The sequence below is a fragment of the Saccharomyces kudriavzevii genome (genome assembly GCF_947243775.1).
Source record: "Saccharomyces kudriavzevii IFO 1802 strain IFO1802 genome assembly, chromosome: 4".
Taxonomy (NCBI): domain Eukaryota; kingdom Fungi; phylum Ascomycota; class Saccharomycetes; order Saccharomycetales; family Saccharomycetaceae; genus Saccharomyces; species Saccharomyces kudriavzevii.
Genome location: NC_079275.1, coordinates 59901 through 86533, shown reverse-complemented (window position 1 = coordinate 86533; position 26633 = coordinate 59901). Strand labels below are relative to the sequence as shown.

Sequence of the window (26633 nt, the reverse complement as noted above, 5' to 3'; positions counted from 1 at the left end):
GTGTATATAGAATAGACCAGACATTCTCCTCGTGGATTTAGAAATCCACGAAAGGGAAGCGCCAATTTTGCATAATTTTATTCTTATTTCTTCCTTCATTTTATACGTCGTTATTCATTGATCCTATTGCATTATCATTTCGATGACAGTCTGAATCATATTTTACTGGTCTGAGAGAATGCGTCATTTTCTTAACACGGTATATGATAATCTTCTAGCTACATGAATGAATGTATTAATCTGTTGTACTAGTAATTGATGTATAGTTTATTTTACTGTTCCATATTATAATATACAGTGTTCAAGAGATGACATTTTTTCTATGGGACCAATACAATGTCCAACCACCATCGAAATAAGTGGAACCTGCGGCGCACGGATTGAGTAATAGACAAGATCAATGTGTTGATACCTCATCCTATTACCTTCACAAAAGAATGCAAATCTAAGAACTGTCACAGGATTCATACTTATCTCAATTTTATAGTACTTCTGTCTTTACTTAAACAGTTACGGTGATGCATTCTCAACTGTAGACTTTACCTCAGTTTAGGACAAAGCAAAAAATTACAACGACATAATCCATTTGCTGGTGCAGTTTATGATACCTGGAGGGATATCTTTCCTAACACAAAAGATATTATCGAGCTATAAGGTTTTCAGGGAGAGAGTTTTTTGTTGAAAAGACTTCGGCAATTGATTTGATTTTGTTCAAAATTCTCCGGGATCTAGATTGTTTAAAATAAGTGTTATTCCTACTCGAGTTAGAGTGTCCAACGTGTATGGGAAGCAAATTGGCAAAAAACTGATTTTGGCTATTTATTAACCATTTATTAACCAAATGTCTCCTACAGCTTCTAACGAGCTCCCATTCTTTGTAAAATTACACAGCTGAGATCAACACTTTGGATTTGGGCCTTTGAACCCTCTCAAATACGCATTTTATTCATAACATGAATTGTCTATTACAAGTAGATGAAAGCAATAGGTGCCATATTTTCTCTCCTCTTGGATAAGTATTATTTTCATTATTATTTGTTGAAGCTAATATTTGGTGATTGCATCCAGATAAGATAAATATGAAAGCTAAATAAATACTAGTTGAATTAATATACTTATCCATGTATATCGTAAGAGGTTTAGATACTCACTGTGCGAGGAAAACTCAAAGATGATAAATAAATAAATTCCGCCGCTAGGTTAGTTACAGCAAAATACTTATTCAGTTTAAACGATAAAGAATTTATTTGGAAAGTTAATCTGAAAGAGAGCGTAGACAAATATAGTTACGTTTGGCGGTGTAAATATAGACCATCAGGTATCCTTGCGTCAAACTAGTGCCATATTTCATAGGTTTGCACCCTTCCAAATACACACGTATCTAAAATCTGCCGCCGTAAATTTCCGCGACGTTTATCTTTCCCCCATGCAAAAAGCAATCTTAATTTGCAAAACACTTATTCTAATCATATCATTAGGCTACCTAGCTCTAAATATACTACCATAATCATCGATGAAAGTATCAAGTAGATCACTATCGCCGGCTTGGTAGCTGAATTAGGTTTTTTTAGCAAAGACAATTCTGACAATATACAGGATATTGGTGAACATCAGATAAAAAAAATTCGCAGCAAACATTTTTCTTGAATGGATAATACTTTCGAGGACTATTTATAAAAGAATAAATTTCGGTAACTAACATGTCCCAATTCTATGCAACAGCGTCCGGAAATCTTGAAGCCAGTCAATTTTTCTCAAAGGCATTCGTTGGCCTTTTTTTAATAATCAAAATGAGATGAATCCACAATCACCGTAAGTTTGAACGATTCAAATACTTCTTATTATTGTTCTGATATATCTTTTCGACGTTCAAAATCGTTCATGGTTTGAATTCTGTCATGGTACGGGATTCTCTACCATGACTGCAATTTTTCTGCAAATATTACCACTTCTGCCTTACGCTTGCTGGGAAAATTACTATCAAGATGGCGATATAGCAAAAGAAAAGCGATAGCACCTTTATCAAGTAAACATATCAAATGAATGAGATTCGTGAAACTTCGGCTGTTTTTGACAGATTCTGAGCACCGTGAAGCGAGCAGACTTGGTATGACAATGAAACAGCTGCAAAAATGTCAGTTTGAGATAAAAAGTGGAGGAGATATTCTTGCCGTTAGTTTAGTACAGTTTCCCCATTTACATAGGTTTATTGTTGACTGGGCCATAACAGGAAGGTGAAGAAGCAATATATTTACCATTTAATACAGGGCAAATGATGTTTTTCTTAATTACACATATAAAAGTAGAAAAATCAACAGGGCCTTTCTCGGATATTTGTTACCTCTATCAATTATTTCGGAAGAGAACAAGAGAAATCTGGCACATTATCACGACTTTGATTTGATGAAGATACAATATTCAATAACATCAAGAATATCCAAGGGTCCGAGTAATCACGCAAATGCCTTCAGATATGCTACCAGACCATAACTCAATTGTCTCTTGGCCACATAATAAACTTTGTCTAATTGCACAATTCCAGGCACCAAAGTTCGGTCAGTGATTCCAAGAAGTGGCGTCACTTCATTACTGGCTATAATTATAATAGCATTAGTGCACGAACTATGGCGTACAAATATACTACTTCATTATCTTCGTTCTGCACCGGTACCTTCGATAGGGTGATAAGATATATACCAACTCATGTGTCAAGCAGAGGTCTCCACTGCTAACTCTTTAAAAAAAAGCTGAGGCCCTTTAAGTGAAAGGATTTTTGAAATAAATCAATAATCGAATATGCTGAAAATTGACTTTTAGTTAACTTAGCAGCATAAAAACCGGTCAAGGAATCTTTTATTTTGTAAGAACATTAATTATTTTTTTTTGTGTATGCTTTTCCGATCCTCTTGGTCAATAATCTTTATCTCACTGGGCTATAGTTAAACTTTCCATGTTTATTTAGACAAAACACAAATACATTCCTTTCAGATGTTATTCACGGCATATTTAAGTGTTCATGGTTGGTGAGTAAGACAACTTATTGGGTTTGGTTTATAGATAGGTGGTTCAGTAGCACCTCTTTCTCAAAGTTTTCATGAAAAACGACTTACTTTTAAATATATGGTAAACTGGGGGATTCGAATAGTAAAGTTGAACATTTTTGAAAGGATTGGATAGTAGCAATTGTTAATTATGCACTTCATCAAATCAAAAAAGCCTTCGCCGTTGGAAAAATGAAAGGAAAAATTTCGCGTCAGAGAATTTTTCATAAATGTAAATAAATACTCGTAAGTTTAATTAATCATTATCAACATGCAAAAGTAATTCATAAAAACTGCCTAGAATAATTTGAGCCTATCAAAAGTGCAAATAAATTTGAAGTTGCCTCATATTGCAACGTTGTGTCATGTTACTGAGTGTAACATCTTCGCGATTTGTAAACAGATATCAACCCACAAGTCTGAATGGATTTGACACCCCTGAAACTTGTTTGAGCCCATCATCAGCTATTGATTTGACCGCTGCATTATCTACTGGGACTGAGGCCAAAACTATAATAGAATCTCTCGGCTGCGTAATAAGTTCAATTCAGGGCCTGTCGTCGACTGAATTTAATTGCACTTCAGTTTCAAAACCTTTGGTTGCAAATTATTCTTCATCTGTAATAAGCAATATCACTCTTGACAGATGGTTAATAAGTTCGCTGAAAACTTTTTCTTCTTCAGCGAAGCCAACTATACACCCATCGACAACGGAAATAACGACACCATTATTTACAACACATGTTACATCTGCCACATCCGAAACATACTCCGCATTCACCGATCAAAAATCAATTTATGTCGTGTATGATCAGGAATATAAGATCACAGAACTTACAACAACATTCAACACACACTTTCCGCAGACGACTGTGCTCAAAGAAGCAGGTGCCCTGCTAACTTTCACTATTCCATCCAATACCATCACTGGAGATGCCAAGCTTTATCAAGTTTTATCCGGGGAGCTGAATGTTCAGAACTCCCCAGATAAAAAGAATAAAAAAACTGGAGTAATTGTTGGCTCTACGGTTGGAGTCATCATCGGAGTGGTGGTAATCATATTTATCGGATTCACAATTATCAGAAATAAGAGAAATGTCAAAAATCGTAGCAAAAAAGGCTTTAGTCATAATATTGGCCAAAGAATAAGCTGCGATAAGGTAGCAAAGGGTGAGCCAATGCCGAATCCCTTTTTAAATGAAGTTAATTATAAAGTAGTAATCAGTGGAGGGGATAGACGAAATTTACGTGAGAATGATAGAAAAATACGCAGAGACAATTCCTCAGATAGCTTATTCACAGAACATCCCTATTATGGAACGGAAAATCGCGAAGCTGTAAGATTTTCATGCCCATCATCATATACCGAATCTTCGGGATCATCAACCGAGGAAATGAGTTCCAATGCGTCCACTATTACTCGGCCGAATATTGAACAAACGAATAGTTTCTTAAGGGAAATTATTTAAGATAGAGAACAGAAAAATTGAAGGCTCAGAATAGCGTTACTGAAACAAGGCTGGCACTTGTTATTCCTTTAAGGAAAAACTTATAAAGGTATGCATTGAAGCAGCTAGAGTTTATTCAATAATGTTTCCTTTAAATAGATATTTATTTAACTAATACAACTACGTACATGTAATTTTCTTTTTTTTCAATAAAAGAAAGCGAAAGAAACAGATAAATGGAAACGCATTCAGGTCTATTTCTTACCGTTTTTCCTTTTTTGGGCACCTTTAGGTTTGCTGTCGTTCTTTTTCAGTTTTTCAGTTTTTTCAGTCTTTTTACCGACATTGGAAGCTTCTGTTTCTTCTTCAGCATAGAATTGCTTCAATCTTTTCTGCAAATCCCAGTTGCTATACCATAGGCCCATCTGTAGGATGATTACACCGGCAAACATAACCAATAGAATAATATTAGAAGAAGCAATGACAGCCAAACCTTGATTTTCGGTGACTTCCCCCCAGTTATGGCTCACAGAACAGTCAATACCAGTTTTCACATTGGTGAGGAAAACACAGATGGCCAACACGTACAAACCTAATGAACAGTATTCGAACATCTGTAATTCAGGGTTTGGCTTGAAAATTTTGATTGTACCACCAATCAAACCAATCCCGGCAACAACACACAAAGCAATAATAACTGGCGTTGGAGTTTCGTGCAAGGTTTGGTAATGTCTCAAGGCCAGATCAAAATGTTCTTGAACGGCGTTAGGATTGAATAAAAGGTGGTAATCATATGGCATGCTGCTGAAGAAAACACCCATTAAAAAGGTGGTGGCCGATAAGATCATGGCCGTACCGATAGAACAAAAATCAGAATATGAAAACATTGTTGGGGCTTGTCGTGTTGCAGGGCTGTTACGGTCTCTAGTTTAACGAGTACACGGCTTCTTCCCAGAACATCTACTTTGTCTTTTCATCGATTCTTCAGTTTTTATACTTTTTCAAAGCCTGTACAACCCGAAAAAAAATGTGTTATCGTGTACAAATCTTACATGTTATATAAAGATAGAAAGGGGAAGAGTCATCGAGGACATTAGCAAGCGGGCGAAAGCGATGGAAAGTAAGCGTATTCAAACAACTTCGAATGAAACAATCAAACATGGGGAATACTACTGTTGTAAACTTCGCCATTAGTCAAGTGCTAAGGCTGAAGTCCGTTTACCCGGAATTTCAGAAAATTTTCTGAGCTTTCTTTTTAGATCGATGAGCTTCCAAAAGAAACTGAAACATAATTTAATGGATTCCATAAGAATTAATACAAAAAGTTGGAGACGCTTACAGCAAAAATGGGTTCCGAGGAAGACAAGAAACTGACTAAGAAACAGCTCAAAGCTCAACAGTTCAGAAAAAGTAAGGAGGAGAAAGATCAAGAGAAAGAGGTAAGTCTAGAGCAAGGGCAAGAGGGAAAAAGACCTAATAGTGAAGCCGCAAATGATGGTGAAGAACCCGTGAAGAAAAAGAGAAAAACTCGTAGAGGCCGTGGTGGAAAAGGTAAAAATGGGAAGAAGGGAAACAGATTTATCGTTTTCGTCGGTAGTTTACCGAGGGATATCACCGCTGCTGAATTACAGAGTCATTTCAAGAACAGTTTGCCGGACCAGATCCGTCTAAGAGCGGACAAGGGTATTGCCTTTTTGGAATTCGACGCTGATAAGGACCGTACCGGCATTCAAAGACGTATGGATATCGCCTTGCTGCAACACGGGACCTTGCTGAAAGAGAAGAAGATTAACGTGGAGCTAACCGTTGGCGGAGGTGGTAATAGTCAAGACCGTCTGGAAAAACTGAAAAATAAGAATGTCAAATTAGACGAAGAGCGTAAGGAGAGGTTGACAAAGATGATCAACGATGGCAATCAAAAAAAGATGGCTAGAACAACCGCTGCTGCAGCCACCACGGCGACATCTGGAACGGACAAGCCTGTTCCTTCAGGGATTCATCCCGATAGAGCCAAGTTACTCAAATAAGCACAATCGTCTATTATACACTCTGTAACTTAGATAAAAAAAAAAGGGGAAAAAGTTGTCATCCAAATATGTTTGTGTTATGAACATAAAAAATATTACTTAACGCATGGGATTTTTCAAATTGATGATAGCGCCGTCTTATCACGCCACTTCCCAGAACTTATCACGAAAGACGACAACACGGCTCGTATCTTATTTCCCGGAATTGCGGGTGGCACTCATGATTGTCGCCCCTTAGACGGCACACTTCCCCGCAATGACGTGTACCTGCCGCCCAATGACTGTCACCTTTCCTGTAGGTACGCTTTTTTAGGGAAATGACTTCGGGATATTTACGTTATAGGGATGCCAAGAAAGAAACAAGACGGACATACTCTCCAATTTCCTTTCGGATCGCTTATTCAAGCGCATCCGTTTTTTCCACATCCGCTTTTGTTTACCAGCCGCTCTCCCACAGTAGCTTATCCCTTTATTACCCTCGACGAAAGTCACAATAAGGAAAAGTGTAAAAAAATAAGGATAAATACGAAAATCAGGATACAGAATTGTCTCCAATGTCATTAATTGTATTTATTATCAATCGGAACTTCTTTCGTTGCCTTACGATCTTTTGAGAAGGAAAAGGGAAAAAAAGATCAAATCATTCGCAAAACGTTCGTTTTAACGCAATCCACACCCCCCACATATCATTCGGCCCGATGTCATTATCTAGGCTGCTACGATATAACCAGAGAAACAATAAGACAACGGCTTCTCTAACAGCAGAGCATGCCTTTTCCGATGAATGGGCCCCCTCTGCTTTGTTGAACGATTCTGTCAACATTGATATAAACATGGCCGCTAAGACTGGCGAAGCGCTGAATGGGTCATATAATTCCGTTTCGTCTTCTTTGCCTGAGCAGAATATGCTAAGGACAGGTTGTACAAAATCTTTTCAAGACGACGAGGGCGTTGAATTGCAGAAGCTGACCACATGCTGGATGGCGAAAATTGACACGGAGATGCCCGAAAACATATCCAAGATCGACTCAAATATCATTTCCTCTCCCGTGGTCAGTCAGGTTGAGGCAAGATTCATTGTCCCCAGAGACAAATTGAGGAAAAACTACGTCGATTTTGCGACATCTTTCGCGAACTCGCTAAGTTTACCTAAGAGTTACAGCAAATTTTTTTTTTTTGCATCCAAGAAAAGCAAAAGCATTACCAAAAAGCACCAATCTAGTGACGTCGGTGATTGTCCTGACGACGACCATTTTTCCGCCAGAAATGATCACGATCTCCCAATTACTACAACCACGATGGTATGCGACGAAATTGCCTCCACTTCTCCGCAGCATGAATATGGAGTCTACGGTCAGGACGGAGTATGTACTACTCATGTCTATTCCCTCGAGGACTCAATCTCTTCCCTTTCCACCAATCCTCTCGACGATACGTATTCAGAAGCCGTTCATATAAACACAAGACATATTGAGAACACCGAGAGTACTACACACTCAAGAAAGTCCTCCTATACAACGTCGTTATCGAACATCAAACGTCTTTTCAAAATATCATCTTTTAACAACCACAATAATAAGTTGTATGATCCCGCAAGCACTATAGCGGACGATTATGCCATTGCGTCGTCCTTGAATGAAACCACCTCTTCCTATGTTTCAACCGCATCATTTTCTGTCATGAGCGAGAATGAAGACAGCGATAGGGATCATGTCATCCAGGCCTTATATAGCAATATTGAGGCATCCACTGATTTGGTTTCCAAGAAATACAAAGACCTGAACGTTGTTCTTGGTGAAGGTTCAGGCGGTAAAGTGAAACTGGTTCAACGGGTTTTGGATAACAAAGTATACGCACTAAAGGAGTATCGATCCAAGAAAAAAAAAGAATCTGAGAGGAATTATATCAAGAAAGTAATATCCGAATATTGTATTGCATCCACTTTGAAAAACCCGAATATTTGTGAGACTTTGGAAATACTGTATGAAGATGGTAAAATTTTCCAGATTCTGGAGTATTGCGAATACGATTTATTCGCTTTGGTTATGAGTGAAAAAATGCAATATGATGAGATATGCTGTCTTTTCAAACAGCTTATCAATGGCGTAAAATACCTGCACGATATCGGTCTTTCTCATCGTGACTTGAAACTAGATAATTGTGTTGTGACGCGGAAAGGAATCTTGAAGTTGATTGACTTTGGCGCCTCCAGTGTCTTCCACTATCCATTTTCCTCGCGGTTGATTGAAGCAAATGGAATTGTTGGTAGCGACCCCTACCTATCGCCAGAAGTCTTTTATTTTGAAGAATACGATCCAAGAGCACTCGACATTTGGTCTATTGGGATAATCTTCTTCTGCATGATAACCAGAAGGTTCCCTTGGAAGTATCCTAAAGTTAAGGATGATCAATTCAAAGCATTCTGTTCAGGAAGAGGTGTGCCATCTTTCAATGAGCTAGTGACAAGACCCGCTGCCGATGACGAGAATCAGTATGATGATGGCTACGAAGAAGGAGTCATCGATATGGGTCCCAATTTCCTTTTGCACAGACTCCCCGAGGAAAGCCACACCATAATGAGGCGTGTACTGGAAATTTCACCTTTCAAGAGAACTACTGTAAACAAGATACTGCAGGATGACTGGGTCAAAGGAATAGAAATGTGCCAAGTGGTGGGTCTGGCGGGCCCAGATGAGGCATCACCTGAAATCATAAACAATGGAGATCATATCCATACTAGTATTGACCAACGATACGCCCATATCGGTAGTCTGCATCAACAAACATAATGTGAAAAGTAACAACAAAGGCACCTGGCGAAAATAGGAATTTACTGCTGGCCACATATTACGCAAGCAACACTCACAGCACTGTAACCATAGACACATACACAAGCAAACACAATTATATCTAATCTAATCCGTCTTTTATTTATTTATTTACCATCGGAAATCCAACTCCGCTGAAAATGGGTTACCCATCCGGCGGCTATTTGTGCGGCGATTCCGCAGGACCGAATTTATGGTTGCCTGACGGGGTGCCACAATAGGGGCTATTGGGGTAGACAAAAGTCACTAATAGTTGAGTAGGACAACTAACTACGAAGCAACGGCAACATCAACGAACAACAACAGTGTCAACAGCAACACGGACAAGCGTTTCATTGATTGCCGCTATTCACTCAGAATTCTTGTTATTTAAGAGCAAACAGTTCCTCGAAAATACACTACCCCTTGGTCAAAATAGTTCCTTTAGAAGTATTGTGTAATCTCAAAAGAACATAAAGAGAAAAGGGATATAAAACATTCAACTAAAAAAAAAATGCTTTTTGATAATAAAAATCGCGGTGCTTTAACGTCATTAAACACTCCTGATATTGCTTCTTTGTCAATATCATCCATGTCAGATTATCACGTGTTCGATTTTCCCGGCAAGGATCTGCAAAGAGAGGAGGTCATAGATTTGCTAGATCAGCAAGGTTTTATTCCCGACGATTTGATTGAACAAGAAGTAGACTGGTTCTATAACTCATTGGGTATCGATGATTTGTTCTTCTCGAGGGAGTCTCCCCAATTAATCTCGAATATCATCCATTCTTTGTATGCTTCCAAGCTAGATTTCTTCGCCAAGTCGAAATTCAACGGCATTCAGCCAAGGCTTTTTAGTATTAAAAACAAAATCATAACTAATGACAATCATGCCATTTTTATGGAATCTAATACAGGCGTTAGTATAAGTGATTCTCAACAGAAAAACTACAAATTTGCCAAAGGCGCCGTCGGAAACGATACACTGGAACATGGTAAGGATACCATCAAAAATAACAAGGCGCTGATGGGTGATTCCTGCCCACCTTATGAATTGGATTCTGAAATTGACGACCTCTTCTTGGATAACAAATCTCAAAAAAACTGCAGATTAGTGTCTTTTTGGGCTCCAGAGAGCGAGTTGAAGTTAACTTTTGTTTATGAAAGTGTTTACCCCAATGACGACCCTGCTGGTGTTGATATCTCCTCTGAAGATTTGCTTAAGGGCCACATTGAGTCTATTAGTGATAAGACTATGTTTAAAGTCTCCTCTAGCGAGAATAAAAAACTATACGGTCTTTTACTCAAGTTGGTTAAGGAAAGAGAGGGCCCTGTCATTAAGACTACTCGGTCCGTAGAAAATAAGGACGAAATTAGGTTGTTGGTTGCTTACAAGCGATTCACCACCAAACGCTATTACTCGGCTTTGAACTCTCTATTCCATTACTACAAATTGAAGCCTTCTAAATTCTACCTGGAATCATTCAATGTTAAAGATGATGATATCATTATATTCTCCGTTTACTTGAACGAAAACCAACAATTGGAAGATGTTTTGCTCCACGATGTTGAAGCAGCGTTGAGACAAATCGAAAGGGAGGCTTCTTTATTGTATGCTATTCCAAACAATTCTTTCCATGAAGTTTATCAGAAACGTCAATTCTCACCAAAAGAGGCAATATACGCCCACATTGGTGCTATTTTCATCAACCACTTTGTTAATCGTTTAGGTTCAGACTATCAAAATCTTCTGTCTCAAATCACTATTAAGCGTAATGACACTACTCTTTTAGAAATTGTGGAAAACTTGAAAAGAAAATTGAGAAACGAAACTTTGACTCAACAAACTATCATCAATATCATGTCCAAGCATTACACCATAATCTCCAAGCTATATAAAAATTTTGCTGAAATTCATTATTATCATAATAATGCCAAAGACATGGAAAAAACATTATCTTTCCAACGATTGGAGAGGGTGGAACCTTTCAAGAATGACCAAGAATTTGAAGCTTATTTGAATAAATTCATTCCAAACGACTCTCCAGATCTGTTAATCTTAAAAACACTTAACATATTCAATAAATCCATTCTAAAGACAAATTTCTTCATCACAAGAAAAGTCGCCATCTCATTCAGGTTGGATCCTTCATTAGTAATGTCAAAGTTTGAATATCCCGAGACTCCTTTTGGTATTTTCTTTGTTGTAGGTAATACTTTCAAGGGGTTCCATATTAGATTCAGAGATATTGCAAGAGGTGGTATTCGTATAGTCTGTTCCAGGAACCAAGATATTTACGAGTTGAATTCCAAGAATGTTATCGACGAGAACTACCAATTAGCTTCTACTCAACAACGTAAAAATAAAGATATCCCAGAAGGTGGTTCTAAAGGTGTTATTTTATTGAATCCAGGATTAACAGAACTCGATCAAACGTTCGTCGCCTTTTCTCAATATGTGGACGCAATGATTGACATTCTAATCAATGATCCCTTAAAGGAAAACTATGTCAATCTTTTACCAAAGGAGGAAATTCTATTTTTTGGTCCAGATGAGGGAACAGCAGGTTTTGTGGACTGGGCTACCAATCATGCTCGTGTGAGAAACTGTCCATGGTGGAAGTCATTCTTAACTGGTAAATCACCATCTTTGGGTGGTATTCCTCACGATGAATATGGTATGACTTCATTAGGTGTTCGCGCATTTGTTAACAAGATCTATGAAACTTTAGACTTAACCAATTCGACAGTTTATAAGTTTCAAACAGGTGGCCCAGATGGTGACTTAGGTTCTAATGAAATTCTTCTGTCTTCACCAAATGAATGTTATTTAGGGATCCTAGATGGTTCAGGTGTTCTTTGTGACCCTAAGGGCTTGGACAAAGATGAACTACGCCGTTTGGCTAATGAAAGAAAAATGATTTCTGATTTTGACACTTCCAAATTATCCAATAACGGATTTTTCGTTTCCGTAGATGCAATGGATATCATGCTACCAAATGGTACAATTGTGGCCAATGGTACAACTTTCAGAAACACCTTCCATACTCAGATCTTCAAATTTGTGGATCACATTGATGTTTTTGTCCCATGTGGTGGTAGACCAAATTCAATCACACTAAATAATTTGCATTATTTTGTCGACGAAAAGACCGGAAAATGTAAAATTCCATACATTGTGGAAGGTGCTAATTTGTTTATTACTCAACCTGCTAAAAATGCTTTAGAAGAACATGGTTGTATTCTGTTTAAGGACGCTTCTGCTAATAAGGGTGGTGTCACATCTTCATCAATGGAAGTATTGGCTTCCTTGGCACTCAACGATGACGATTTTGTGCATAAGTTTATCGGAGATGTTAGTGGTGAAAGATCTGCCTTATATAAGTCCTACGTCGCCGAAGTCCAATCAAGAATTCAAAAGAATGCTGAATTGGAATTTGCTCAGTTATGGAGTTTAAATCAATTGGATGGAACTCACATCTCGGAAATCTCGAACCAACTATCTTTTACTATCAACAAATTGAATGATGATTTAGTTGCTTCTCAAGAGCTATGGTTGAATGATTTGAAATTAAGAAACTATCTTTTAATGAATAAAATTATTCCAAAAGTTTTGGTCGATGTCGCTGGGCCTGAGTCTGTTTTGGAAAACATTCCTGAAAGCTATTTAAAAGTTCTACTATCAAGTTACTTATCAAGCACTTTTGTTTACCAAAATGGGCTTGATGTTAACATTGGGAAGTTCTTGGAGTTCATTGGAGGTTTAAAAAGAGAAGCCGAAGTTAGTGCTTAAGCTTCAACAAAGAAACCAACATGTCTTTTCTGTATAATATTAGGCTCCCTTATCCCGGAAAAAAATACAAACATACTCATATATTTGTATATGTTCTTTTTCAATGTCTTGTATGTTACTAAATAAAATTGTTCATAATCCTTTCTGTTATTTTTTTCAATATAAAAGCATTCGATCCTTTTATTCCAACTAATCAGCTCTATTTATTCCACTTCAAAAGTTATGCTTTTTGATGAGACTTTGGAAAGTGCGCCCCTTCCATAATAGAGATTAGTATTAGAAGGGTTTGTAGGACGAACAAAAAAACGAAGATCAATGACCAAAAGAGGAAACCAAAGTAGGTAATATTTATCATGTCACTTTCAGATAAAACTGTGAAATCGCTACGACAGTTACTTAAGGAGAAATACACAGCTGAAGATGAACTCAATGAATCCATAGCACTATCAAGTATGCGATTTCATCCGTCACAAGAGTTAGAGTCTCAACCACTAAGCCAGCGGTCCCTGCTCAAAACTAAATTAATTCAACATAGTGATGAGGATGCTCCAAGTTACAATCGTGTGCTTATATCAAAATTATCATGCAAAAAAATTTCCAATTGTGCAATTCGTGGGGGGGATATCGAAATTATGGGTATATTAATGGGATTTACAATAAAAGACCATATTATTGTGATGGACTGTTTTGATCTTCCTGCAGTAGGAACAGAAACTCGGGTAAATGCACAATTGGAATCATACGAATACATGGTTCAATACATTGATGAAATGTATAATCATGATGATAACGGCGGTGACACACGAGGTTATAAGGGGGCAAAACTTAACGTCGTTGGTTGGTTCCATTCACATCCTGGTTACGACTGTTGGTTAAGTAATATAGACATCCAAACTCAGGATTTGAATCAAAGATTTCAAGATCCATATGTGGCAATTGTGGTAGATCCCTTGAAAAGCTTGAAAAATGGAACCTTAAGAATGGGTGCATTTAGGACAATGGCAAATCAAAATGGTGACAATAATTCACCCTCCTATTATGAACTAGACACGATAATTTTTGATTCAGATTTGAATCGGGCATTATTTGAAACAAAATTAAAATTAAATTGCGTAGTAGAGGAAGATGATTCAGAACAAGTATATTTAAATAGGTTGATTGATTCGATGAAGCAGTACAGCTATCTAGTGGATTCCAGAAATGTAAGAACAAGGATGAAGTTAGCTACTACTCACGAAGAGGTTAACGACGAGAGCAAAAAAATAATTGACGATCAGAATCATTCAACAAGATCACAGTTCTACTGCAATACCCAGAAGGGGGACAGTACTGAAACAAGCTCCTTTGTCAGTATGCTTTCAGGGGATAACACCAGTGATGTAGATATGGAGGATAGAAACCTCACCGAATTCGATAGTACGGACACCAGTCTGTTCACAAGTATTGAGCCGAGTCTTCATGTAAATCACACGGAAAGAAACAGCAGATCTAATGAAAACTTCCATAATTTAAGAAGTCGTTTCAACATCACTCAGGAGAGACCTAATGATGAATGCAATGATCTACTACAAAGAAACGTGTTGGAGGCAGATTATGCAAGAGCAAAAAACCGAATACTTGCTTCAAAGATAAAGCAGTACGAACGATTGCGGTTTTACAAGGACACTTTCACGCTCTAAGGCCTCGTAATTGTTATGGAAGATTTTAAGTGACTCGATGCTGGGGCCTAGGCATCCTATTAGTAATTTATTCCTTGCTGGTACGTATATATATGCTATGATGGTATCTTGTAGTTTCGTGCAAAGTTATATGTCACTATTTTTGATCTCGCTAACAGAATGGCATCGAGCTGTGCAATGTAGAAAAAGATGTGACGGATCTACGCAAGTTCATCCTCTCTTGAAACCACGCTACAACTGACTGGATTCATTTGCTACCTAGTTTACTTGAAACAGGCTAAGCATACGACACTTCTTTGTCGCTGCAGAACGTGTACATAAGGGAGGTAGCTACCGAAGAACACAAGAAATTCGTAATTCTGCACAATTTATAAGAGTATGGTGTACACAGGATTCGGTCTGGAACAGATAAGCCCATCCCAGAAAAAGCCTTACAATGAGTTAACTCCAGAGGAGCAGGGAGAGCGAGGGGCAGAAATGATCATGAACTTCATGACTTCTTGTCCAGGAAAATCAGTGGTGAGTGGAGTAACTGGGTTTGCACTGGGTGGTGTGTTAGGTCTGTTTATGGCGTCAATGGCTTATGATACACCACTTCATACCCCTACACCAGCTAATACTGCCACAGCTGCCACGGCTGCCGCAGGAAATGTGGGTGTGGGCGGGATATCAAGAACTGTTCAACAAATATCCGACTTGCCGTTTCGGCAGCAAATGAAACTTCAGTTTACCGATATGGGTAAAAAATCTTATTCCAGTGCAAAAAATTTTGGTTACATTGGGATGATCTATGCCGGCGTTGAATGTGTCATAGAATCGCTCAGAGCCAAAAACGATATATATAACGGAGTGACGGCAGGTTTCTTTACCGGTGCCGGTTTGGCATACAAGGCTGGACCACAAGCTGCTTTAATGGGTGGTGCTGGGTTTGCTGCCTTTTCAGCTGCGATTGATTTGTATATGAAAAGTGAAGATGGAAGGCCACCTCGTAATGATTTTAAGGAATGAATAGATTAGTTTTTGATGAATGATAGAGGGGCATTATATATGTAAATAATATTTATATTAATATTCTGCAGAACTGTTTTGAGTTCAAGAATGGCTAATATTTATCAACATTTTTAATAATGGTAAAACAAGGGAAGACCGAAACGAAACAACTTTTTTTTGCGGAGGCCCCCCCTTCTCTCTGGTCCTGTCAAGTCTTTAACGAGAAGAAATGGACTTGTTTGATAACGTTGTTCTCTGCTGTGTTGAAACACAAGCTGATAAAGAACTCAGGGATAATGATGTTAGTATTTAATTGAGATTTGTCAAGATGGCACCTCAAATGGGGACTAGACTAGACGCCATATCTTTCGCGATAAAAGAATATGGAAAGAAACTAATAAAATTAAATTATTATATAAAAAAGAATTAAGCATTATTTGCGCCTGATAGGGTTTTCTAAAGATGTCACTAGAACGGAGACAAATAAATTCATCAAGTGAAAAATGAAGGAAGAAAAAAAATGAGATGACATAGACGAACAAAAGGAAATCAATCGAATTCATGGCATAGGATTAATGTTCCTGTTTGGGTCTGCAGTACTGCCACTCATTGCACCAGAAGCGGCTCCTTCTGCAAGCTTTTCCTGATAGGACCGATCACCTGATTCATCCGTAGAATAAGTATGTTGGTCCGCCGCAGTGTTAGCGACATTTGCAGAACCCGCGTTACGATCATTAGTAGCGTAGCGTGCGTTGGGATCGGCGGTGGTTGTGGTGTAGCGCGTGTTAGTAGTACTAGTCTGATACTGGGCATTAGGATCGTTAGTAGTATAGCGCGCATCAGCGTTCGGCTCAGAAGTATAAGCGGTATTATCACCTGCACCCGCTTCAACATCTCCAGTCCTAACATTAGTATTATCGTAGGGTGCTGTTTCCTCAAATGGTTCGCTCAAAGCCAACCCACTCCACCTATGAAGCTTCGTCCCCATGGAGGCACCACTTTTCCACATTCCTTGAGTTTTATAACGTCTCCTGATTGGTGTCAAAACATTAACTCCCAGTAATATCACACTAGTCAAAAATAAGACAAAGCAGAGGCCGGAAAAGGCAATTGCAGCCTGAGAAGCATTACAAGCTCTTCTATGCCTGTCGGCAGTGTATTCACCACTATATGGATTGTAATATAAACCCTGTGCATTTGTGTTCCCACAGCTACGTTCACCTTGAGCTTTTGCAAGAACGACGAAGGCTGCTAACCATAGCATGCACATAATCAACTCGGCACAGAAATACATTCCTATGTAGATCAACGTAGGAAGAGCCAAGCATAAAATACCTAAGGCAATCAGATAAAAAACACTAATAACACCTGTTGCTAACGTAAAGTTGGTTTTCTTGTTACCTCTATTGCCATAAGCATGGATGGCATACGCCAAAAGTGACATCACCAAAACAGATGATGCAAACTGCAAAAATCTTAAGATTGTTAAAAAAACTCCGGTGACTCGTTTCATAGTGTTGATATGGTGTACCTTCTTGCTTTTTATTTCTTATTTGGTAAAAAAGGCCTTAACCTTCGGTCAATGAGAACTGAAACGCATTCGATGACTCAGATCATTTGGCTGAACCTTTTATATGTTGTGTTAAGGGAATACATAACCTACCCACCGTTATCCCTTAAGATATGGCTCCAACATCCCTTAAAAACTTTGTCATTTTAGAATGCATGCTTAGATCATCAAGTATACGTGACATCTATTACTAATTCAAACCTCAAATGCTTCTTGAGTATTGCTATTTTAAGGGTATATATATCCCTTTTCCTTCGTAATGTGTTTCTTTTTTCTTTTTTTTTTTTTTTGAACGCCAGCTCAATAAACTCATTAATTGATATATTATAATTGGAATCGTTTGGTACTTCCATGCATTTTAGTGCATCTCTGTCCCTTTTTTTCCCCATTTTTCTTGATTACGTACGCCCTTAAGGCTTTTTGAAAATTCGTCTGCTCATTCTCATATGAAATAATTCTAGACTATTCCACCTAACCAACCAATCTTACACTTAAATTCTCCCCAGAGGAGGCGCCTTTATCTTGTACGCAATTATGGTTATGAAGCCCCTCTTAAGAAGAGAATATTGATAAATTATGCCGTTTTTTATTCATAGTCGTGCATATGTCTATAAAACTCATCTATATTATTAGTCACTATCAAGGATGATTGTAACCGGGCCGTCGTTGGTCAAAGAACAACTCATCATGGCTCCAAATTCGCCATCCTTAACTTTTTCTTCACCCAAACCATTTCTCAGTAGCTTCAAAAATTCTTCGTAAAGTTCTTTGGCAATGTGGCCCTTCTGAGCCAAATGGAAATCGGGTTTGGTCCCCTTCTTGGTTCTTGCCATCAGTGTGAACTGAGACACGGATAGAATTTCACCGTTGGCCTCTTTGATATTTTTCTTCCACATATTCATAGATTCATCTTCGAATATTCTCAGATTGAGCACCTTTTTAGATAGTTTATCTATCTCGGCCATCGAATCCTCCGTAGATATACCTACTAATAGCATGTAGCCATGTTGAATACTGTATATGAGTAAGGTGTTAGTGAAAGGTTTTGGGAATTATCAAAGGTGAAAAAAAAAAGCTAAAACGTACCTCGAGATAACCCTCGTATCGACTACTACAGATGCTTGGCTAACCTTTTGCAAGACAATCTTCATTGTAAATCAGCTACTGGATGTGTGTGAATTACGTAGTATTCCTATTAAGGGTTTCCTGCTCCATGTAAATGCGTAAGTTAACGTACTCATGAATTTCGACATTCCAAATTTTTTTACGTACAGAAGAAACGCGAAAACTCGATAAGATGAGAAATATCAATGCTTGAAATATGCTTTTACATGAGCTCATTGGCTTTGCAAGGCTATGGAAAAATCCACATGAAAATGGATACATTAGAAGAACCTGAAAGTTCTCCGCATAGAGCACGCGTTTTTGTAACGTCGACTAAAGAGTTTGAAAGGTATCCCAGCAAGGCAATCGTCCCTGTCCAGTTCGTGGCACTCTTAACCTCCATACATTTGACTGAAACAAAATGTTTGCTAAGCTTTTCTAATTTCATGGGCGGGGAAGATCCAGTGGAGAACCGCTATATAATTAAACTGAAGTTCAAAGATAGAAGTTCAGAAAGGCTGGCACGGATGACGATATCCTTACTTTGTCAATATTTTGATATCGAATTTCCAGATTTGGATTCACGCTCAGCATTGGTACTGGAAGACATTCACCTAGAAAGACTATGCTTTTCAAGTTGCAAAGCCCTATATGTGTCAAAACACGGGAACTACACGCTATTTTTAGAAGATATCAAACCGCTGGATAGAATGAGTGTAATAAACATTATATCCACGGACTCTAAACTTAGCGGAAGCAATGGCTCACTATCGGGACCTAGTCTGAAACCGCATTTGAAGGAATCGCTCACAGATATTTTCAACAATTTAATCAAAATAAATAAGGATGAGAAAAACTGCTTCAAGTTTGTGAAGTTGATCGACTATGACATGGAATTGAAAAAATTCATTCAAGAGCGACAAGAACTTTTATTGCAGGAATCGAAGCCCAAACCAGTTGATCCCTTTTTTGTTCCGAACAGAATGGGCGTGCCTTACCTCGAATCGCAGAATGAGTTTAACTCCCAGCTTATGACGCTCAACGCAGCTGAATCAATTGCAAACACAGCTAGCAGAAGAGAAGACCTCAATGACACCGCGGACCCCATTGAGGACTCCGATGCCTCAACAGCCTCTTCCACTAGTCCGTTTTTGAGCTCAAGATCGTATATCCAGACGCAGACACCCGAAAGGAAGGCGAGAGTGCCAGACAATTGGGTCGATCGTGATTTCGAGGGGAAAAAGAAAAGGAAGCTTTCCTTCACGACCGGTGGCACACCTGTTGATTATGAGCGGCTTTCGTTAGCCGGTGTGGGCACGGTTGAAAGATTTCAGGGCAAGTTTGTCGGGATGTACCCGCCTGAGTTCAGCAGTATAAGTGAGTTCAAACGCTGCACGCTGAAACTATATTTTACATCATTTTTACCATCCTCCAAGACCCCTGATAGCGTGCTGATACCGGGCACCAACTGCATCGAGATCATCATCCCCACAACAGAACGGATCCGTGAGCTGTTCGGCACCTTAAACTGTCAAAGCAGCAAGATATCGAATATTCTGCTATTGAACAAGCCGCATCCCATTTCCGTGGAGATTGAAAAGATTATGTGGGAAAATGACGAGACCATTAGACCCGGGTTGGCCGTTTGGAACTTGAAAAACATCAATACGGACACGCAGGTGAAGGCACCTGCGCCATTATCGCCACTGGTCAACCCGCTTCGCACGAAGATACGTGAACTGGCAAACAAAGACCCCACCATCGAGTTTCGTGAGCTGCAGCTAAACACCTTCGAAGCAAAATACGTGACGATGTTTGGCATGCTGGTGTCCTGCTCGTTTGACAAACCGGCGTTCATTTCCTTTGTCTTCACCGACTTTACCAAAAATGACATCGTCCAAAACTACCTCTACGACAGATACCTAGTGGATTACGAGGCCAAGTTGGAGCTCAATGAAGGCTTCAAGGCTATCATGTACAAGAACCAATTCGAGGGCTTCGATTCGGGCATCGAGAAAATATTCGCTAAGCGGCTAAGCAGCTTGCGGAACGGCCGCGACGAAAACGTTTCGCAATACGGGATAGTGTGCAAGATGAACGTAAAAGTGAAAATCTACAATGGCAAACTGAATGCCATCCTGCGTGACTGCGTGCCGGTCCCACGCTCCCAGGCAGACAGAATCGCTTCACCGTCGCAATGCGAGCATTTGGCCTCGTTTTACCAGCGGGCGTTCGATAGAATTGGCGAATCGGCAATTTCACGCTACTTCGAAGACTACAGAACGTTTTTCCCCATTCAGAGAAACGACTCTCACCTCGCGGGATTAAAGCCCGCTGTAGCAAACCACAGACAAGAACGCGAGCCAGCAGAGCTACAGACCGCGCCAGCCCTCAACGAATACATACCAGATCTCAACGCAGACGTGTCGTCCTTCGACGTCGAGTTCACTGACGTGTTCCAACTCCTAAACTCCCTGGCCCACCGCCGCACAAGGCCCCAACAGACGCGCAAGAGCAACACGTTATACAGTTGTGAGGGCCGCATCATCGCCATAGAATACCACCCCTCGGACATCTGTTTCCACATCACAGATGGCCGGGACCCTCACCGAGCCTTGCAATTACACATCACTTCCTCCAAGAACTTTGCATACTTTTTCAACGGCTCAAACACCTACTTGCAGGGTCACCACCTTGAAAAAACACACAACCAACTGGCACGATTTCTCGGCCATCCATTCAAGTTCAACATAACCTCCTCGTTCAAGTCGCTCCCTGGTACTGCCATGGCACTGCAGATCTGGTATCCGATCGAATGCACGTTTCGGGAATTGCAGCAGCAACTGGCCCACCTGATGGCGGCCGCGACTTCCAATTCAGGGAGTCTTGTTTACGGGATTACCGCTACCGCTAATCCTCCGCAACTTCTTGCCGCACTAGATGGCGTCACCGTCAAAAGAGAGGAGGACAATGACGATGACGCCGAGGCAGTTCCCGCCTCGTGAGACACGATACCAGCGCGCGGCGGTGCAGGAAGGCAGTGACGTTCTAGGACTAATAGAAAAACTAATAGAAAACAAGAGACAAAACAACAAAATTTAAGGGTGCGCGGAATATAAGGGAGCCGAGTACTCTCACAGGAAAGAAGGGAAAGAGGGGAGTGGGAAGAAACAACCGCTCAGCCATTGAACGGTTTCGGTTCCTTCTTGGTAAAACAAGGATAGTCTAGAGAGAGAGAGAGAGAGAGAGAGAGAGGGGGTTTGTCCGGCAGAGGTTGGCATATAAAAGGATGTTTGTTTTGCATGATGGCTTGATCTTGCCTAAATTGTTGTAATTTGTTGTCCCCTAGATGCAGCCTTCCAAAATAGTATAGTAAACTAAAAAAACTAAAGAAAGAGGTAAACGCTTATCGCTCACACTATACTTTTTTTTTTTACAAGCTGCAACAATACAACAACCATTAGACTACCGCTATGATTTTTAAAAGGTTCGTTAATTTGCTCGTGTTTTTATTCCTACTTGGTGCTGGCTTGTTGACGTTTTTTCTTATTCTGTCCGGAGGCAGAGAATCCGGGACGCTGGATGGTTTCTACTGGTTACAGGCCGATACAAGCGGCTTCAACAGCGCTCCCGCCACCACAAGATGGTACAATTACAACTGGTGCGGCTATGAAGATGGGCAGCTGGCCAATTGCTCCAGTCGGGCCCCCGCCAAGCCTTTCTCCCCAAGAGACAACTTTGGAGACTCATCCAACTTGCCCTCGTCGTTCAGAAATAACCGGGACGCCTACTACTATCTGTCCAGGGTCGGATGGGCCATGCTGCTGATCGCGCTATTCTTTATCGTCTTGGCGCTCGTGCCCGCTTTTCTGGCTACGTTTCTTCCCTTCAAATCAGTGCCAGTCTTGTACTGCGTGCTGTCCTGGTTGGCGTTCTTCTTCATCATCTTGGCTGCGTGCTTGTACACTGGCTGCTATGTGAAGGCTAGAAAGGCCTTCCACAACGGCGGGAGGTCTGCAAAGTTGGGTGCCAAGAACTTCGCGTTCATCTGGACTTCGGTCTTCTTGATGCTCATAAACGCCGTCTGGTCGACCGTATTTAGCGCTACCCACAAGGGCCGCTCCTCTTACTCGGACCACGACATGTACGCCCAGTACGAAAGCCCTTCTGTTGATACCGGTGCGCAAATGGAGAAGTCTACTTACAACAGCGGAACCACGGACGGAGTGGGCCCCGGTCCCGTCGCCGCGGCCCCCGTGATCGGACAGCCCCAGCCTGCCACACAAGCTGGTGACGGCAAGTTTTTCCAAAAATTGAAAACTAGGAAACATGCACCCTCTTCTGAGATGGAACCAGCTGGGGACGGTGGTCTTGCTGGGCCTGTGACTGTCCGCGAATAGGAAGAATGATACTACCGAAGGGTAGTGTGTATTTATTTTTCTTTCTCGCCATTCGCCGCCCCACTATTCCGCATAATCCTCATCTAATTTTCTGCCATGTCTTTTAATTCATGCGCAATGTGCTAATTTTCAACTCGAAGATCGTCATTTCTCTCTCCTCCTCTCCTCCTCCCCTTTCCTCTGATCACTTAATTTTTTCTTCGTCATTTGAAGAGATCAAGAAAAAAAACGTCAATAATATCCGGCACTCTAGTGTAATTAATAGTAATAAAAACGAATTTAATTCTTTAATAATACCACCCCCCCAAGAAAATTAATATATAATACTAACTAACTGAAAAAAATTCCTTTTTTTATATGTATCTGTAGAGATAAGAATAAGTCTGAGCACCGCGAAGATTTCCCAGTCGAGAGTTTTCAGGAATACCATCCCACTCAAGATATGAACATGAACGAGCCCTTGTCCAAAGACGTCCAGGGTGAAGAGGGGGATAATAACTTCTCTTCGGATGGCAAGCCCGGCTCTTATGATTCTAACTCTAACTCCGCTCAACGCAAAAAGTCCTTCAGTACTACAAAACCGACTGAATATAACTTGCCAAAGGAACAGCCAGAATCAACGGCTAAGAACTTGGAAACTAAGGCGAAGAACATTCTTCTGCCTTGGAGGAAGAAGCACAACAAGGGCTCGGAAAACTTAGCCACCGACACTGATGTCAGCCCTAACAGTGGTCCCGATACAAACGTAACAACGTCTGATATGAGTTCTGCCCCTACTGGCCCTGAGTTTGGTGCAGGCCCTCATGTCACTACTACTCACAAGTACTCTCATGTCAAGACAACAACACCGGCCTCTACACATGAGCATCCCAAAGTTAAAACCACCTCTCCCAATATCCATGAACAAACCAAGGTCGGCACTGGCCCCTCCGGGGCTACCGCCATGCATACTCACTCCAATATCAAAACTACGTCTCCCACTAGTCATGAACATTCTAAGGTAAGTTCTGGACCCATCGGCACTACGGCCATGCACGGTCACTCCAAGTTGAAGACTGCTACGTCTCCCGCTAGCCATGAGCAATCTAAAGCCCGTGCAGGTGCTGCCGGTGCCACTTCTACGCATGGTCACGCCAGCGTGAAGACTACGCATTCTGCTGCCCAAGGACACGCCAATGTTAGCACTGGTCGGAATGCTACAGCCAATACACACGGACACACCGATGTCAAACACAGTGCCTCAGTTCCTCAAGAGCGCTCCAGTACTGACCATGACACCATTCCTGGCAGCTTCCGAGACACAACAGGTACTGGCCTGAGCGCTGTAGATCCTAGTGTGTATACGGAAACAAGTCCAAGAACGTATCCTAGTACGACTACTGGCCCTCCACAGGATACTATGAGAGAAATTGCTCAAAAGGTTAAGATGGACGAGAGTCAACAAACTGGTTTGAAGAATGACCAAATTTCCGGGTCTGATGTAACTAGAGGACAAACTATGGATCCTAAGTACAGAGATACTATGGGTGCTAAAAGTGATTTACCAAGCCAAGAACCTCCTAGTTATGATGATAACATGAAGAACGTGCAATATCCCGAAAAGACAATGGCTGAACAGCAAACTATCTCTGAAAACGCCGCTGAAAAATTCAGGAGTGAAAGGGATGATATTTTGGGTTCAGGTGACCATTACCAGGATAAAAATGCCAAGTCTAAGGTAGCTTCCGGTTGGAGTCCAATTGAGTATAGTACTACTGCTGATGAAAACAAGAACCTGCAGAATGTTGTTGTACCTCGTGATATGAGCGATCGCTCCCACGATGATACAACTGTACCTCCCCCAAAATCCGACTTTTCGGACACAAAATGGAGACCCTTAGAGAGTGACAATGGCTCAGGTACCAAAAACAACTTGCAGCACGTTGTCAGTTCACAAGGCGCAAGTACCAACATCTTCAGTCGTAATGAGGGGCAAAGCTCGGGCGCTGCTAAGAATACAGCTCAAAATATCGTTATGCCACCTCCTATGAAGGATGAAGACTTGAGTAAGGACTATCCGAAGACCACTGCTACGAAGCCCAATGAATATGGGTTGGATTATTTGGATGACGTTGAAGATTATAATGAGCATGATATTAATGATTATCCAAACGCAAATGATGAGGGTTTGGCGCAACACCAAGAAAAGCCAATGAAATACAGTCATTACGAACGCAAGGAGCAAATCCCAGGTGCCTTCAACGTTGATACATTCTCAAACGCAATGAAAAGGAAAGGTGAGGAGGGCCCATTATCCTCAAAGCAGACAACTCATCCTGCTGAGATGGAAGCTGAGGGAGGCGCAAACTTAGGGAAGTATGAATTCTCCAATTTGTCTAGCAACAACAAACCGACTGATCTGAACAAAAATAATTCAGGTCCAACACCAACACGTTCTAACCTTATTGATCAAATTGAACCAAGAAGAACCAAAACTACGGAAAATATTACTTCAAATGCCGGGAACACCAATGCTGCAGAATTAGGCAGCAGTGGAAACGTAGACACTGCAAAGACAGGAGGAATATGGGCTAAGAATTTCAATTCCACCCCTTTTGATAATACTAAAACTGTAGGCGCCCATCCTGAAAACTCTGATGTCACCGCATTTGATAATACTGGAACCACAGACACCGCATACGCCAAATCGAGAAACGCGGACACCGCAGCATACGACAACACTAGAAACGCAGATACGGGGTACACTCAATCGGAAAATGTTGGTACCGCGGATTTTGGTTCTACTACAACTGACAAATCAGAAAATGTTGTTGGCACTCAAGAGAGACCATCAGAAGAACAGACTGCTTCAGCCCACGATTCCTCAGGTAGAGAACACTTCAGTGATCATGATATTGATGTGAACAAGAACACAAAGGTCCTAGACGAGGATGCATTGGGCCACAAACATGAAATGGAGTCGAGGAACAAGCACAGAACCGATATCGGAGACACAGACACTGCAAACACCTACGCGGCCGAAGTGGGTAATTTCCCAAGTTTGATTGATCCTCATGTCCCAACTTATGGATTTAAAGATGCTGCGACTTCTCAAAATCAGGCTTTGCCATCTCAATCCGAGGCTACTCCTGCGCAGACTACAGACTACTCGATTCACAATGAGACCACCTCTCAAGGCAGAAAAGTTTCTGTGGGCTCGATGGGCTCTGGCCATTCAAAAGACCATCACAGTCACCATCACAATAAACAGAATTCTTCAAAAGGGTCTGACTACGATTATGATTCAAATTACTCAGCAGAGCACACTCCAAGACATCATCCGCACGAACATGCTGAGGGTGAACATGAATACGAAGGCGAAGAGCAAGGTGAAGAACACACTGGTAAGCAGAGTTTCATGGGCAGGGTAAGAAACAGCATTTCTGGTGGGACTTTTGGATTCAGAAGTGAAATTTAAGCACGTTAAGACTAACAGATTCCATTTTCTATTTTCTCTCTCAAAAATTATTTTAATCATGTTATCTAAATTGAAACCTACACCTATTTCTTTTTTTTCAACTTAAGGTTTATTGACCTATTCTAATTTTTTTGATTTTATTATTTTCCTATCATTTATGCAAAGGAGTTTTCTTTTGCTTATTCCACGTGCTTGGGGGTTTACGACTTAGTTTTGCTACATCTAAATATATGTATATACATATGTATGTATATATGTATGTTTTGTATGGTCTGATGATTATCATTATATCCGTTCATTGCCTGCCTGTTTTCCTT

General features: G+C 40.5%; 12 protein-coding genes across 12 annotated transcripts; 9 read left to right on the top strand and 3 right to left on the bottom strand.

The window, feature by feature from the left end:
* Positions 1 to 3406: 3406 nt before the first annotated feature.
* SKDI04G0350 (uncharacterized protein) lies at positions 3407 to 4510 on the top strand (the record flags this gene model as incomplete). The annotated part of the gene is made up of 1 exon (XM_056232174.1): positions 3407 to 4510. The coding sequence occupies one exon, from the start codon at positions 3407 to 3409 to the stop codon at positions 4508 to 4510; it is 1104 nt and encodes a 367-aa protein (XP_056086479.1).
* A 233-nt stretch (positions 4511 to 4743) lies between these two features.
* On the bottom strand, positions 4744 to 5376 carry SHR3 (Shr3p; the record flags this gene model as incomplete). The annotated part of the gene is made up of 1 exon (XM_056232172.1): positions 4744 to 5376. The coding sequence occupies one exon, from the start codon at positions 5374 to 5376 to the stop codon at positions 4744 to 4746; it is 633 nt and encodes a 210-aa protein (XP_056086478.1).
* Positions 5377 to 5835: 459 nt separating this feature from the next.
* NOP6 (Nop6p) lies at positions 5836 to 6516 on the top strand (the record flags this gene model as incomplete). Its single annotated transcript, XM_056232171.1, has 1 exon — positions 5836 to 6516. The coding sequence occupies one exon, from the start codon at positions 5836 to 5838 to the stop codon at positions 6514 to 6516; it is 681 nt and encodes a 226-aa protein (XP_056086477.1).
* Positions 6517 to 7214: 698 nt separating this feature from the next.
* On the top strand, positions 7215 to 9305 carry PRR2 (serine/threonine protein kinase PRR2; the record flags this gene model as incomplete). The annotated part of the gene is made up of 1 exon (XM_056232170.1): positions 7215 to 9305. The coding sequence occupies one exon, from the start codon at positions 7215 to 7217 to the stop codon at positions 9303 to 9305; it is 2091 nt and encodes a 696-aa protein (XP_056086476.1).
* Positions 9306 to 9837: 532 nt separating this feature from the next.
* GDH2 (glutamate dehydrogenase (NAD(+))) lies at positions 9838 to 13116 on the top strand (the record flags this gene model as incomplete). Its single annotated transcript, XM_056232169.1, has 1 exon — positions 9838 to 13116. One exon carries the CDS (start codon positions 9838 to 9840, stop codon positions 13114 to 13116), a length of 3279 nt encoding a protein of 1092 aa, XP_056086475.1.
* Positions 13117 to 13469: 353 nt separating this feature from the next.
* On the top strand, positions 13470 to 14795 carry RRI1 (COP9 signalosome catalytic subunit RRI1; the record flags this gene model as incomplete). The annotated part of the gene is made up of 1 exon (XM_056232168.1): positions 13470 to 14795. The coding sequence occupies one exon, from the start codon at positions 13470 to 13472 to the stop codon at positions 14793 to 14795; it is 1326 nt and encodes a 441-aa protein (XP_056086474.1).
* A 378-nt stretch (positions 14796 to 15173) lies between these two features.
* TIM22 (translocation channel protein TIM22) lies at positions 15174 to 15803 on the top strand (the record flags this gene model as incomplete). Its single annotated transcript, XM_056232167.1, has 1 exon — positions 15174 to 15803. The coding sequence occupies one exon, from the start codon at positions 15174 to 15176 to the stop codon at positions 15801 to 15803; it is 630 nt and encodes a 209-aa protein (XP_056086473.1).
* A 541-nt stretch (positions 15804 to 16344) lies between these two features.
* SKDI04G0280 (uncharacterized protein) lies at positions 16345 to 17298 on the bottom strand (the record flags this gene model as incomplete). Its single annotated transcript, XM_056232166.1, has 1 exon — positions 16345 to 17298. The coding sequence occupies one exon, from the start codon at positions 17296 to 17298 to the stop codon at positions 16345 to 16347; it is 954 nt and encodes a 317-aa protein (XP_056086472.1).
* Positions 17299 to 17984: 686 nt separating this feature from the next.
* On the bottom strand, positions 17985 to 18506 carry DTD1 (D-tyrosyl-tRNA(Tyr) deacylase; the record flags this gene model as incomplete). The annotated part of the gene is made up of 2 exons (XM_056232165.1): positions 17985 to 18369; positions 18442 to 18506. 2 exons carry the CDS (start codon positions 18504 to 18506, stop codon positions 17985 to 17987), a joined length of 450 nt encoding a protein of 149 aa, XP_056086471.1.
* A 225-nt stretch (positions 18507 to 18731) lies between these two features.
* CDC13 (telomere-binding protein CDC13) lies at positions 18732 to 21464 on the top strand (the record flags this gene model as incomplete). Its single annotated transcript, XM_056232164.1, has 1 exon — positions 18732 to 21464. The coding sequence occupies one exon, from the start codon at positions 18732 to 18734 to the stop codon at positions 21462 to 21464; it is 2733 nt and encodes a 910-aa protein (XP_056086470.1).
* Positions 21465 to 21932: 468 nt separating this feature from the next.
* FMP45 (Fmp45p) lies at positions 21933 to 22859 on the top strand (the record flags this gene model as incomplete). The annotated part of the gene is made up of 1 exon (XM_056232163.1): positions 21933 to 22859. One exon carries the CDS (start codon positions 21933 to 21935, stop codon positions 22857 to 22859), a length of 927 nt encoding a protein of 308 aa, XP_056086469.1.
* A 442-nt stretch (positions 22860 to 23301) lies between these two features.
* On the top strand, positions 23302 to 26316 carry HBT1 (Hbt1p; the record flags this gene model as incomplete). Its single annotated transcript, XM_056232161.1, has 1 exon — positions 23302 to 26316. One exon carries the CDS (start codon positions 23302 to 23304, stop codon positions 26314 to 26316), a length of 3015 nt encoding a protein of 1004 aa, XP_056086468.1.
* Positions 26317 to 26633: the final 317 nt, after the last annotated feature.